The following is a 14872-nucleotide window of genomic DNA, read 5'->3' on the forward strand; positions in this document are numbered from 1 at the left end:
TATGCTCCATTCATCCCACAGCAGCTAGACTGAGCTCTTAAATGGGTAAATCAGATCACCAATATGCTCATTCCAAATAGCAATGAGAAACTATGGAAGGGTTTTAAGAGTGGGGGAGTGGTGACATAATCATATTTCTATGTAAGAAGATCGCACTGGCTGCTGGGTAGAGAACACACTGTAGGAAGAAGGGGCAAGAGAGATAGTAGAGAAATCAGTGAGGAGCTGGTTACAGGGGTTCAGGCAAGAGAGGTGATGGCTGGACCAAAGCTGATGCAGGAAGCATTGACTTGATGACTGAAAAGTTTATCAGCCCTGTGCTGCTGTGGCAGCCAGTGCAAACAGCTCTGGGGTTACATAAATCATCTAATTGTCCTGGTCAGTGCTTACAATGATATATTAATGTATTCATGGCAGAAAGGGACATAAAAGGGAGGTTCAGTCAGGGCTAAGGAGAGAGATTACTGGCTTGTAACAGTTAAGAGTATAACCTTCCAGTTCTAGTTCTACCAGCTACTGTGAGATGCTGGTCAAGATTCTTAACCTCCTGGTGCTCTGTAGGACAGATCAGTAATGGTTCCTCATGCACAGGGCTGTTGTGAGGATTCATTGAGACAGTGCTTGTGAAGTATGAGCTTGAGGCATGTCAGGAAGTAGATGTACAACAAATGTCAGCTTTATTACAGAATCTCTCCATGGGCAGAGGAAATGTATGATTTTAGCAGTAATCAATAACTTAAATATGTGAAAGGAAATCTCCTTGTACTTACTTGCATAGGGAAATAGATGATATAAAATGTAAAATTCAGGAAGTGGGCAAGAAATTTTGCGGTTTTTAAGTAATGACTAACAAGATTGTAACAGCCTCACACTTTTCTGGAATTCTATCTGGCAGCTACTACCCATTTTGCAGAGATTTGCAACAATGAATACAGCTACAACATCTATTGTGTATATAATCATAATACAAGAAAATCAAAGTAGGAAAAGAAGTTCATTAGAACCCATAGAGTGTAATTCATACTGAACCATTAACTCTCCCTTCATAGCAAAAATCATAGCTACTGCTTAGAGAAGTGTTACAAGTTTTCTGTGCTATGCCACCCACTTTATGTGAATTTATCACACTCTTGTGGAGGAGTTAAGAGCTTAAATCTGAAGATATGTTGCCTAGATTCGTGTGCAACCTTGGGCAAATAAATTTCTAGAGTCATCTCTACCTCAGTTTTCTCATCTATACAATGGGGATAATAATAAGGGTACCTACCTCAAGGGTTGTGAGGATTAAAGTAGAAATATAAAGTGCTTAGAACAATAGCTAGCTTAAAGTAGATACTTACTATTAGCTATATCATCATACGATTATTCCTGTTTTATAGTTGAGGGAGCTGAGGCTGAGAAAGTTTAAGTAACTTTCCCAGGTTCCACAGCTGATGAAGGACACAGCCAGAAATTAAACTCAGAACTGTCTGACTCTGAAGCCTCCTCTTCACACTCTTCCTCCTCCCTTCTAGATGAGAAACTTTGGTTTCTTTTTTGAAGTCAGAACATGAGTCATGATTCTAATTGAACAGAGGGGATTTCTGGTTAAAGGCTTCTGAATGGGAAAGCTGGTGGGATCAGAGAAAAAGTAACAATTTTCCTACAGAAAGTCTGCTTGAGGGAGGGGCTTTCCCTCTGAGGTTTTCCTCAGAATTTATTGCTAATTTGGCACATACCAGAAGGTGTCAAAACTAAGAAAAACTGACGGCTGAGATGTACTGTTTCTGTCTAGTCAGCTCCGGCTCTGCGTTTTCTTGGGTTAAAATGTGCTCATTAAATAGAATGCACAGTACCTGGAGCAGATGGAAGTTCTGTTATTGCAGACATACAGGTGGCTTCCCTTCTAGCTCCTCACACTACAGGCAGATCTATTTGTGTGGGCATTCATGGCCCTCAACTCTGTCTTCAGGCTGCCCGGATATGTGGAAATCTGGATTTACCAATAGATAAAGTAGTATTCTAATGTAGTGAGTGGAAGTTTAGGCCAGGAATTATATCTCAGACTAAAGGAGAGACGCCTAAATGTGAATTTTGGCCCTGTCATAAACTTTCCTTTGGCTTAGCTACCCTGTGCCTCAGTCTCCTTAGCTGTGAAGTGGGGATAACATAACAGCTACTTCATACAGTTCTTGTGAGAACTCATGGGGTGATACATGTCAAGTGCTTAGCATACTCACTGGCACATGGTAAGGGCTGGATAAGTATTATTGTTGTTGTTGTGTGTGCTGCTATTTGTACTAGTAAAAACAGCAGTCCTCACGGTGGCTCACAGCTGTACTACTAGAAATTTGGGAGGCTGAAGTGGACAGATCACTTGAGATTAGGATATTGAGACCAGCCTGGCCAACATGGTAAAACCCCATCTCCACTAAAAAAAAAATTAGCTGGGCACGGTGGTGTGCATCTGTAGTCCCAGCTACTCAGGAGGCTGAGGTTGAGAATCACTTGAACTTGGGAGTTGAGGGAGGTGGAGGCTGCAGTGAGCTGAGATCACACCACTGCACTTCAATCTGAGTGATGGAGTGAGACTCCATCTCAAAAAAAAAAAAAAAAAAAAAAAACACCCCAAAACAACCCATCCTAGTAGAAACAGTAAGTAATTACTGACTTTGCAAAGGCCTTTTCTTTGGATTCCTTATTTGAATTCACATTCAACTTCTGGGTACATATCTGTTGGAAAGGAAAGTTAGACACACATGCCTGGGTTTGGAGCTCCAGGCCATTTTTTGCATATGATTTGAATGTGTCCTTTCTTATGACATTTTTGTAAAATCCTTGCTACTGGGTCACTGACACCCCTGTTATTCACTGGGGACATTTTAGTTATATGAGAGGCCAGAGTAATGAGCTACAAAGGATTAAAAAAAGAAGATAAAGATTAATTTGTGTTCAACTAAAGTTCCATGAATCCCCCAAAACTACTGAATCATGGAAGACCCCCCTGGCCTCATTGTCCCTCTGTCCTGGGACTACTTGGCAGGGTAGCACCCATGGCAATGCTTGTAACTTTTCATTTGAATAAAAAAATGGGACAGTCTTCTCTCCTGTGGTATTTGTGAATTTAATATAAATTAGTAACATAGCTCTGTTTATTAAGTATCTATTCCCTTGTAACTTTCAGGTACACAATATACTGTTATTAATCATAGTGACCATATTGTACAATAGGTCTCTTGAACTTATTCCTCCTTGTTAGAAATTCTTCATAAAAACTTCTTGTAAGAATAGAAGTTGTAGTGAGGCAAGAACCATAATTCCTCAGGGATGCTTTTGTCCTCTCCTTGGGTAGTGAAGGAGAAGGTGGAGAGCAGGGAGACTCCAGGTACCTCAGCCATCTTGCAGCAGCCCAGCAAGAAGCAGCATGGGCTGGGGAAAAGTACAAAGAATAGATGAAAGCAAATAACAATGATGATTACAACCACTGCTACCAACAACTCTTTTATAGCTGTAACTATTACCATGTATCAGACCTTGTTCTAAATGCTGTACATGAATTAGCTCATTTAGTCCTCACAACAACCATACAAGACAAACACTGTTGTTATTTGTTTCACATTGAGCAAAACGAAGTACAGAGAAGTTAAGCTACTTGTCTACAGCTAGTAAGTGGTTTTGGCAAGAATTGCATTCTAGGCAATTTGATCTAATTGGCATTTAGGGATAAGAATACAAGAAAGAAGACAAAATAGAATCATAAAGATATTCAGCTAATTCCAAAGAAGGCAGAAAAAACAGGAAAAGGGGAACAAAGATCAGATGGGACAAACAGAAAATAAAAAGCAAGGATGACAAATAACAAAATAATAAGTTTAAACCTATCAAGAATCACATTAAATGTAAATAGGCTAAATACCTCAACTAAAAGGCAGAGATCTTCAGATTTGAGTTAAAAAGTTAGACCTCATTCTATGATGCCTATAAGAAATGTACTTTATGAAGACACAATAGGTTAAAAACAAAAAGATAGAAAAAAAGATTTGCCATGCTAATACTTAAAAAAAAAAAAGCTGGAGAGGCTATATTACTGTCATACAAGGTAAATTTCAGGCAAAGAATATTGCTGGGGATAAAGAAGATTATTTCATAATGATAAAGGAATAAGTCAATCAAGAAGACATAGCAATCTTAAATGTTTCTGCATCTGATAACAAAGCTTCAAAATATATAAAGCAAAAACAGAACTACCAGGAGAAACAAATTTAAAACTGTAGTAAGAGATTGAGAGCTTTCTTTAAATAAATGACAGGAAATAAGTAAGGATATAGATTATTTGAACAACACTATAAACTGACTTGACCTAATTGACATTTATAGATAAGAAGTCAACAAGAGAGATAAAGTAAAACACTAAAGATATTTGATTAGTCTAGTCCAGTAGCCTGGTTTTAGAGTCTGTACCAAAGAGAGTGGTGTCTTGGAGACCTATGATGAGAGAAGTGTAATGATTTTGAAAAACAAGAGGTCTAGAGCAGTGGCACAGCTACAGAAATGGAAGGGGAAAAGAGATTTTAAGAAGATAGCTGAGTGTTACAAACTATATCCCTTTTGAAGTTTGTTAAAATATAAAAGGAATATCAGAATTGCTGCAAATTACTCCTGGTTGGTGGAGTATGGTTCATTGAAGGAATTCAATATGGAGCCATGAGGAGCTATTTTAGTCAAGCTTCAGGTCTTCAGTTAAGGTTAGATTGAAAGGAATAACTCTGGACCTAGCTGTAAAGCTTACACTGACTTGGGCAAGTCTTTTAACCACTTTAAGCTCCAATTTCTCTAAGAGTAAATGGGGGTTCATTTATTCACTTATTCATCTAAACAATAAATAATTCACTGGACTTTTGCTACATGTCAGTCTCTGTATGAAGGTTCTGTGAAAAAAGGAGACAAATGTCCTTTCTGACAAGCAGCTCGGTCTAGTGGGGAAGACAGATGACAAACTAATAAATAAAGAAGTATATGATATATATGATAATGATAAGAACTCTGGTGAAAACAAAACAGAGTAAGAGAGGGAGGGAGGACACAGGTGGGCCAGGTAAGGCTTTCTGATAAGGTCTAGAAACACTGGAGATCTGGGTGAAAGAGAGGGGAAACAGCTGGGACAAAGGCCCTGAGATGGGAGTGGACTTGGTGTCTGGGAGGAAGAGCAAGGAGCCCAGTATGGCTGGTGCAGTGATCAAGACCAGGAAGGCAGGGCCTTGTAGTCATGGTAACAACATTGGCTTTCACTCTGAATGAGACGGGGAATCACTGGAGGTTTTCCTGCATTCGAGTGACAAGATCTGACTTGTGTGTGTGTTTGTGTGTGTGTTTGTGTGTGTGTGTGTGTGTGTGTGTGTGTTTAATTTCCCTTGCTTCACAGTAGGAAATGGACTACTGGGAGGCAGGGGTGGATGCAGGGGACTGCTTACGAGGCAGGAGCAGCAAGTGAAGGGGAGCAGCCATGGAGGCTTGGAGGCCAATGGTGAGATGCAGGCAGGGGTGAGGGGTTGACTTCTAGATTTATCTTGAAGATGGAGTGAAAAGAATTTGATGATGGCCAGGTGTGGTGGCTCATGCCTATAATCCCAGCCCTTTGAGAGGCTGATGTAGGAGGATCGCTTGAGGCCAAGAGTTCACGACCAGCCAGGGCAACATAGTGGGATCCCATCTCTACAATTAAAAAAAAAGAAAACTTAGCTGGGTGTGGTGGTACTTGGGAGGCTGAGGTGGGAGGACCGCTTGAGCCCAGAAGGTCAAGGCTGCAGTGAGCTAGGATTGCACCTTTACACTCCAGTGTGGGTGACAGAGAAAGACCCTGTCTCAAAAAGAAAAAAAAAATTGATTATGGATGAGAAGGAAAAATGTCAATGATCACCTCAAGGTTTTTGGTCTGGGTATCTGGGTGAAGGGAGGATCACTCATTAAGATGGGAGAATAACACCTAATCCTTGTGAGGCAGTTTCACTAATAAAATCAGAGAATGGAAGTGAATGCATTTCCTGAACTTGAAAACACCATACGGATAAAAGAAAGATGAAAATTAGAAAGCCACCTGGGAGTTGCTAATTCTCAAATATGCCCAGATACTAACATTTTAAGGTCAAGAAGAAGTGTTGATTTTTCCCATTGATACATTTCCATTCAATAGTTACTCTGAAGGGCCCAGTGGCTCATTTAAAGAACCACAGTGCATGCCAACAGTCATAATTCCCAGTGATTCTGATGTTCCTTTTATGTTTCAAACAACCTTAATGTGGAAACAATTTATGACCTCAGCTATGCTTCTTAAAAATTCCTTTCTTGGCTAGGCATGGTGGCTCATGCCTGTAATCCCAGAGCTTTGGGAAGCCAAGGGAGGCAGATCATTTGAGTCCAAGAACTTGAGACCGGCCTGGTCAACATGGCAAAACACCATCTCTACCAAAAATACAAAAATTAACTGGGTGTGGTGAGTGTGCACCTGTGGTCCCAGCTACTTGGGAGGATGGCGTGAGCCTGGGAGGCAGAGACTGCAGTGAGATGAGATCACGCTGCTGCACTCTGGTCTGGGCAACAGAGCCACACCCTGTCTCAAAAAAAAAATATTTTTTTTTCCTTTTTCTCTCCCATTTTCTAAGCTGTGACATAGCTCTCCCATTTCTGTCCACCTTCATACGACTGGGCTCAGTAAATCTATTTTCATGGGAAAAAAATGTAGTCCATAAACCTTTTACTTTTCCTGAAAAGTCCCTTAGGCAACTAAGGTTGCTCACCCCTGATTTAGGGCGTTATTAAGGCAGCCACCATTCACTTTTCAGAGCTATTTTAAGCTCTCTTGATATATTTCCTGGCAGGGGAAATTTTAAAATGGCAGTCTAGCAATATGAAATAGCTATGGAACCTGTCAGAAGTGAGCTACATATTTCTTCTGTCATCTGTAGGGTCAAGGTAGCCTGAAATATGTTAATAACTTTACAAACAAATCAACACAAAAATTACCCAGTCCAAATCAGTTAGTTCAGTTTCCAGCAGAGTGAATGAAGAGAATGTGGAAAATGGGAATTCGTCCAATAGGGAAAATAGTACCTGTGTCAAGTGGTTGCTGTGGAGAATAAAGGACAGAGTAAAACTCCTAGTACAGTGCTTGAAAGGGGACTTGAATGTGGGCTGAGGCACTGATCGTTTTTTGAAAAGAAGTTAAAAAATAGCAGTTCAGAGGACAGATACGTTCATTCATATTCTGTTCTCTATTTTCTCTCTTTGATCTTCCCTCTCCTCTTTGTTTCTCTCTCTCTCTCTCTCTCTTTCCACGTCTGTTATGTTCACTCACGTTCTGGTTCCTTTAGCAAATATTTACTGGGTGTTTATGAGGCAGGATTTTACTAAAGGTACAGATTTTTTTCTTGTATACTACAGAAACCTAATTGAATTGTCAAGCTCTTTGTCTTGAAACTAGGATGTTCATCACAGAGGGGAAAGAGACATTAGGGAGAAATTCCATGAATATTGTCAGAATATATGCAAGGAGCATGGTAAGAAGGAAGAAAGGTGTACGTCAGCAATGTTTTCTGGCATTCTAATTTAATCAAAGAAAACCTGGTTGTACTTCATCCTGGACACTTGACGAAGGACTGAGTGTATACTTAGGGCCCTGCACATGCTCCCATGACCTTTTCACACCCCAGGCAGAAGAGCTTTGCCGTAATCCCATCTCAGGCTTGGAATAATTTGGCCTCAAGACAATGCAAAACAAATTCTCTAAATCCAAATCAAAGGTTGGGTTGAGTAACTGGTCTCCAGTTCACAGGTGACCTTTGCTTCCTCTGGAACCCTTCATATCTGAACCTCTCTGGTGCCCTGACTGGTTGCTCTCTATTCTTCTCTGGAACCCTGGGCTTTCTTTGCTTCCTAGAACTCTGAGGCACCACAGCTAGGCTCCTGTTCTTTACTCTCAGACCGCATGCTGTTGTAGTCTGCACATCCACTGGGATGTTCAAAATTCCTGTCCTGGTCATGCCCTTCTGGACTTTATGTGGGCTTCTGTTTAAATCTGTCTTAATCACGGCTAGGTCCTGGAATAGGGTTTCTGAATTCCCCAAACCTCCAGGACATCTAACCAAGCCTCATTAATATTTATTTATTTAGAGATGGAGTCTTACTCTGTTGCTCAGGCTGGAGTGCAATGGCGTGACCTTGGCTCACTGCAACCTCCACCTCTTGAGTTGAAGCAATTCTCCTGCCTCAACCTCCTGAATAGCTGAGATTACAGGCATGTACCACCATGCCCAGCTAATTTTTTTGTATTTTTAGTAGAGACAGGGTTTCACTATGTTGGCAAGGCTGGTCTGGAACTCCTGACCTCAGGTGATCTGCCCCGTTTGGCGTCCCCAAATGTTGGGCTTACAAGTGTGAGCCACCATGCCCGGCAAAACCCTCATTTTAATGACACTTTCAGCACTTCAAGCCTTATCGTCAATACACATATACCCAAAAAAGAATTAATGAGACCTCTTTGGGGCCCAGAGGGGCTAAGCAGAATGATAGCCAGTTGGCAGGGGGTACCTATAGAACATCCACCAAATACTCCATTCCCTTCAACCAGTTCAACTTTCCCTTTTCAGAGTTACAAGACTATCATGATTTCTGAGATAATGGGATCCATGTAATTTAGTTTACTAGGTCATGGCTCAGCATTTACTCAGTTACTAACAAACATTGTCTAGAAAAATCATTGGTTTTATTTGTTAAGAAGAATGACATCTTGCTTATTCTTTTTGCTCTACTTGAACTTAATCGGTCATTTTTTTTTAGACTTTAAGAAAATAAAGATTATCACAAATTTTCTATTTTTTCTCATTCATTTAAATGCTGCACTAAATACTAAAATACATTAAATGTGACTTGATTGAAGGTGACTTCTGCCTGCTGTTCACACCTCAAAGATGTGGTTGCTGATTGAGGTGCAAGTGAGTGATTTGCAGAGTTTAAATGATCTGGATGCCTCTGACAACGTATGTGGCGCCTACAAGACCTTCCCAAACTAAAATCACCTAGTATGCTGCTAAGAAAATTTTGAATTGTCCTGGAAACCCTATTAGAGAAAGAGAAGGACATTTTTCTATCCTGACAGCAAGAATGCAAATACAATAATCATAAGAATTGAGGAAGATTACTGTAAATAGGAAAGTCAAACACTTTAAAACCTTCTCATGAACCCTTTGTATTTCCTTCTACATAGTTCTCTGAAGGTCTTGTGTTTGAAATGAACAGATGTGTGTCCAAAACTGCCACTTGGGGAAGAAACACTTACCCAGAATGCTTCATGTTTTGAGGCTTATCCATTCGAACAGCAAGTTTGATTTTGAGATCTTGGTCAGGGCAGTTTTTGGAGACTGTCATTTTGTGCCACTCTGACTGTTTGGGGCTGTTCGGGGTGGGATGGAGAATAACCTGCAGGGGAAAAAGGACAAGCAGCTAGAAAATAGAAGCACCATTATGTTTTTATAGATTTGAAACTTTGATTCTGAGTAGTAGTCTGGCTTGAACAGTTCCCACTGCCTGGGGACAGAAACACATTCTTTTGCTCCTTCCTTCTCTTCCTGGCTAATTTTGTAAAAGTAAAGAGTTCTGTGTTTCTGTAATGATTCTGTGATGAAAATCATGATTTCCGTGATTCCGCTTTGACTTTTCTAATGTTCAGAAGTACTAAACAGACCCAGAATGGAGAACAGTGTCCACCCATTATTCTCCATATCTTTGCCTAAGAAGATGGATGCATAAAAAGAAGAAACATGCTTATCTATTAGAGAGTCCTTTTAGTCCACTTTCTCCATTATTTAGGATTTCTTTCACTTTTCAAGAGGAGAAATTCCTCAAGGCCCCCAGGGGAAAATGGAAGAAACCTTATTAGATGGATGAGAAATGTGAGACTCAGGGAAGGAAAGGGACTTTAGCTTACAGTCACAAATTTCAGCCTGATTTCACCTGGCCTGGATATCTCATCACACAACATCCAACTTTGCCCTGGCGTGGAAGAAAGCACACACGACTTGAAGACAGATCAGCTTTTAGGAAATGCCTTTCACCAGTGTGCTTCAGAAGGAGCAGTTTGATTTGGGTCTTCTACAACCATTCTTCTTGTCTGGAATTCTCAGAGTGAAACAGGAAGTAGGTAACTCAGTAAATCTACTTTTTTGCCTTGTGATCACAGAGTTCTCAGGAACCACATGGGATCTGGGGAACATGCATTTAGGGAGGAATGGAATATTTGGAAAATCCCTGAAACTAAGGGAACATGAACTAAATATAGGCACAACAAAAGCTGGGCTTGCTAAGATTTGCTTCTGTGATGGCAGCATGCCCTGGTTTGTTTCACGTTGCTTTGGCTGTTTTCAAAGTATTTATTTTTTCCAGGTGCAGGGCCAGTGGATCCCTTTCCTGGGCTTCTTTCACCTCTGGAGGTGGCCATGAGGGAACTCAGGGTCTCAGGGGTGGACACTCTGGCCTTCTGGATGCTGTAACAGCTTCATTAGTCATGCAAGCTTGGCCCATGCTTGAAGGGTAGACACATATGGCTTCCTGTGTGACTGTGGAACAAGACTGCAGAGAGGAGGAGGAGGAGGCCATGGCAGAAAAGAAAAATCAACCCACTTAGATGTGCTTCATTTATGCTGATTTCTCAGCCCTTCTCTTTCTGGGCCTGACCCTTTTTCTTCATTAAATTCCCTCTCTCTGATGAAATATACATTCTTGCTAACCACAAATTTCAAGTCTTCCCAATGTCTTATGACATGATTGAAATACAGAAAAGCCTGATTTTTTCAGATCAGAGGCTGTCAATGTTTTTTGATCATGTCCTATTTTAGTCAAATGTTTTTGAGCAATTAGCCCAGCATCTGTATGCTAACATTTTATATTACATAAGTTTACTTTGTATTAATATATTACCTTATCACATATATCATAAAATATACACAAATCAAAGATGGGCTAAGTGTTTACAAATCTATAGTTTTAAATAACTTGCTAATTATGGTGGCTGTGCTATTAGCTATATTTAAGGTATCACATATATTTAGGGCAAGGTACATTGTTAATGACATTGGTTATAAATCCATAGTTCGAGTAGTCTTCTAAATAATTTCATCATGTCTTGACTGACATCTTGTCGCATCTGATTACATTGGCACTGTTTTTATCTCATGATATGAGTGACAGAGTGCCTGCCAGTAGATCAGGTGTTGGCTCCACCATTTTTCTTATTTGCCAGGCTTGCATTGCTAGTACTACCTTCAAATCAGAGCTTCTGTGCAGCTATCTTCTGAGGCCACTTCTTTATTTTGTAAGGGTTCATTTAGTTAGAGCTCCAGCATAAAATGTATAGATTCACTTAACTGGCATCAGAGAACTGCAACATGTCATAGGACGATGCTGGGAGTCAATGTGTGAGTCAGGGCACTGCTGGGTCGTGGAGACCTCTCCCTTTTCTCCAGGAACTGCCTGTTCTTACATGTCACCCTGTATCATGTACCACATCCTGAGACCTGACATTTAGAGGGAGCTGCCAATCTCAGTGAAGCTGACCCTCCATCCTGAGGCTGGTCTGGCCTAAGAGAGGTAGGGGTATGATGCTGGGAAGTCAGCAAGGGAGGTGCTGGTAAGAGATACCCCACCTAGGGCCAGAACACCAGTAAGAAAGGGCTTCCGTCTGCTCCTGCCTGTTTGGCAAAATCACAGAGGGAGCAGTGCTCTGGGCACCCGGAGCTCATTAGCAGGCCTTTTGCCATATGGATTCTGGGCGTGCTTCCCACTGGCAATTTGGTGTCCATTCGTGATGCAATGGCCACAGCTCATTACTGCCTGTGCCACAAAGGCTTCTTCCCCTGTGCAATTGCTTCCTGGGGAGACCTCTTCTCCAGGGTGGATGGAGAGATGAAGTGACCACAATTCTTTTCTGTCTTTGTCCCCACCCTGCCATGCCCCTGACAGGCTGACGACTCATTTGTATGTGTCAGTGCTGCTGAATTATGAGGGTCCTTCTGGGCGCACATGAGTCCCAGGCAGAACAGACACCTCATCTGGACATTCCAGGCTGCTAATCAAGCACTTTGTCAATTCAGCCGAGGCCCGTGAGTGCTGTGCTTTGAAGTGGGGATGCTGATGTGGCCACAAGGACCCACCCCCTGCAGTAGCTGCACTCCAGCCAGCCGTGGCTTCTCCTAGTTGCCTGCGCACAGTCAGGGCCTGCTGGGGGACTGCTTTACCCTGGGCCTTTACCTGATGGATCCCCCCCCACCACTTCCCGGCTTGCCTGTATCTCTCTGGGTACCTCTTGCACCCCCCAGGAAGGAATCCCTGCCGCTCGGATTGGATTCTGCCTTCTTGGTAAGTGCTTCATTTCCAGGTGGGTTTTTCCCCCCGCCTAACAGAACACCTCCCACATCACACTGTAATTTCTGGCTTTATGTCTGTGCTCCTTATGCTTTATGAGGTTAATGCTTTCTGGCATTGTGCTGTGCTCTGTGCACAGCACAAATGATTGGACACAGTGGGCCTAGAATCCTATAATATTGCAGGGTTGGGAAACATGCAGGAAAACAGGCACTCTACGCCTTTTGTGGACGGATCAATTGGTGCATGCACTTTAGGGGACAATTTGGCAGTATCTGTCCAATTTTAAATTTCAGTCAGCAAAATATTTTTTGGAAATGTATTCTATAGGTATCCATACATATACAAAGAAAATAAATTCAAGGCTATTCACTGAAGCATTGTTTATATAGCCAAAGATGAAATAATCTAAAAATTCATCAACAGAGGATTTGTTAAATAAAATACATCTACCTAATGGAATATAATGCAGCTATGTAAAAAGAAGACAGGTCAGTCTAGAGTCATATGAATTAATCACCAAATAGAATGATTTCAGGCACCATGTAGAGAAATGCATATATAGTAGCTTCCAATTGTGCTTTTTATTTTTTAAAGAGGGGGAAAATACACATATGTGCTTATATATGCTATGTTTGTACGTGCAGAGAATATTTAGGGAAGGATAACCATAAATTGAAAACAAGACTTTTCTCTCAGAAGATATACCAGAGCGATACAGAAGAGATAATGACTTTTCTCTATATATCCATTTTAACTGGTTTTCACAATGTGCATTAATTTTTTTAACTTAAAACATTATTAAAAACAAAGGATAACACTGAAGAAACGAACCAAAAAACGGTTGAATGAATAAACGTAAGACCAGGATTCTACACTGGCTCTGCTAAGTGTGGGAAGAATTAGAGCATAGAAACATTCCCCCGTGAGGTCCAAGTGTGACTTCACTGCACTCTTGGGTCACCTAGATGCAGCCTATGAAGACACTGCCAGCAGAGGGTTTCCAGCCGGCACAAGGGCCAGGCAGGCCAGCTTTATAGCAACCGGCGGACGGTTTCTTTGGCACAAAGGAGTAGTAAACTGGCACCGGGGGGAATGTATAAGGGGCCTGAAGAAAAGAATGAATCATTATGAAATGAGTGTGCGTGGAGCTGTGGCAAGCCCACGGCTTTCACCACCAAAGCAGAGCCCAGGGTTTTATTTTTGTGTGGGGACAACAGAGTGTAGTACAAATAGCCCTGGAGATGAGACAACACGATTCCTGAAGTAACTGAACCCTCTGGGCCTCAGTATCCTCCTCAGTACAAGAGAGGTGATGACTGGGGCTGCCTCAATAGGGTTGTCCTGAGAGACCTGAGGGGCTGTGCAGCGTCTTTGGGATGGTGGCCTGGCCCATACATAGGCCTGACTGCTTGGTGGCTCTGGAGGAGTCTCCTACATTCCATGGGAGTAAGTTTTCTCATCTATAAAACAAAGGATTTCAATATGCCAGTGGCTTTAGCTTTTCTGAGTAGAAATGGCTTTGAGAAGTTGGTGAATGCTTTGGTAGCCAGTCCAGTAAAAGGCATATAGGCCTAGACACACACACATTTGTAAACTATTTTCAGGCTGGGTGCGGTACTTTAGGCCTATAATCCCAGCGCTTTGGGAAGTGGAGGTGGGCGGATCACTTGAGGTCAGGAGTTCGAGACCAGCCTGGCTAACATGGTAAAACCTTGTCTCTACTAAAAATATAAAAATTAGCCAGGTGTGGTGGTGTGTGCCTGTAATCCCAGCTACTGGAGGGGGCTGAGGCATGAGAATCGCTTAAACCAGGGAGGTGGAGACTGCAGCAAGCTTGGGCAACAGAACGAGACTGTCTCAAAAAAAAAAAAAAAAAAAAATTCAGGGCATCCAGGTCGTTCAGAGGCTCATTGTGGACCCAGGCTGAACATCCTGGGCTGGTCAGTTACACTGGTTCTTTCTAACACTAATATACAGGGTCTCCGAGACTCATGATTCTTAACATCTGCCTTCCTGGAAAAGGAGAAGTTTGAAGAAAAATAAAAGGCAAGATACTTCCTCCACTCTATGTGTGTCTCTCTTTCCCTAGGGACAGAAATGAGTACTTATCATTTCTCAAAGAAAACAGTTAAACCTTTCTTTTCTTTCATCATCCCCTCTCCTCCCACTTTTCTGGGTAGGGACACTGTTTTTTGTTTTTGCTACTAGCTTTATTTACTTTTCATTTAACCTCCATCTATGGTCTATGCTGTAGTACTATGACTCCAGGTTGATTCTATAGAGGAAAGCCAGACTGGAGAAACGGGGGAAAGCAAGGAAGAGAAAAAAAGGAAGCACAGGAAATGAGTTCTTGCTGGCACTGTGAAGTGTGTGTGCCTGTGTGCTTGTTTGGGGTCGTCTCTCATTATGCTAGAGATGGTATATCAGAGGCTCAGAGAGATTGCCTTGGCTGAGATCATGTCAGTTTCAGGATTGATTA

At 41.7% G+C, this 14872-nt stretch overlaps 1 protein-coding gene across 15 annotated transcripts in view; it reads right to left on the reverse strand.

Annotated features, from left to right (window-relative positions):
- CADPS (calcium dependent secretion activator) overlaps window positions 1-14872 on the reverse strand; it is a 473986-nt gene that overhangs the window by 176658 nt on the left and 282456 nt on the right. For all 15 annotated transcript variants that reach the window (XM_074404483.1, XM_074404482.1, XM_074404481.1 and 12 more), the window contains exon 8: window positions 9311-9450. In XM_074404483.1, the coding sequence (XP_074260584.1) occupies window positions 9311-9450 (140 nt within the window). The remainder of the gene's footprint in view (window positions 1-9310; window positions 9451-14872) is intronic.

The sequence above is a fragment of the Saimiri boliviensis genome, chromosome 8, assembly GCF_048565385.1.
Source record: "Saimiri boliviensis isolate mSaiBol1 chromosome 8, mSaiBol1.pri, whole genome shotgun sequence".
In the NCBI taxonomy this organism is placed as follows: domain Eukaryota; kingdom Metazoa; phylum Chordata; class Mammalia; order Primates; family Cebidae; genus Saimiri; species Saimiri boliviensis.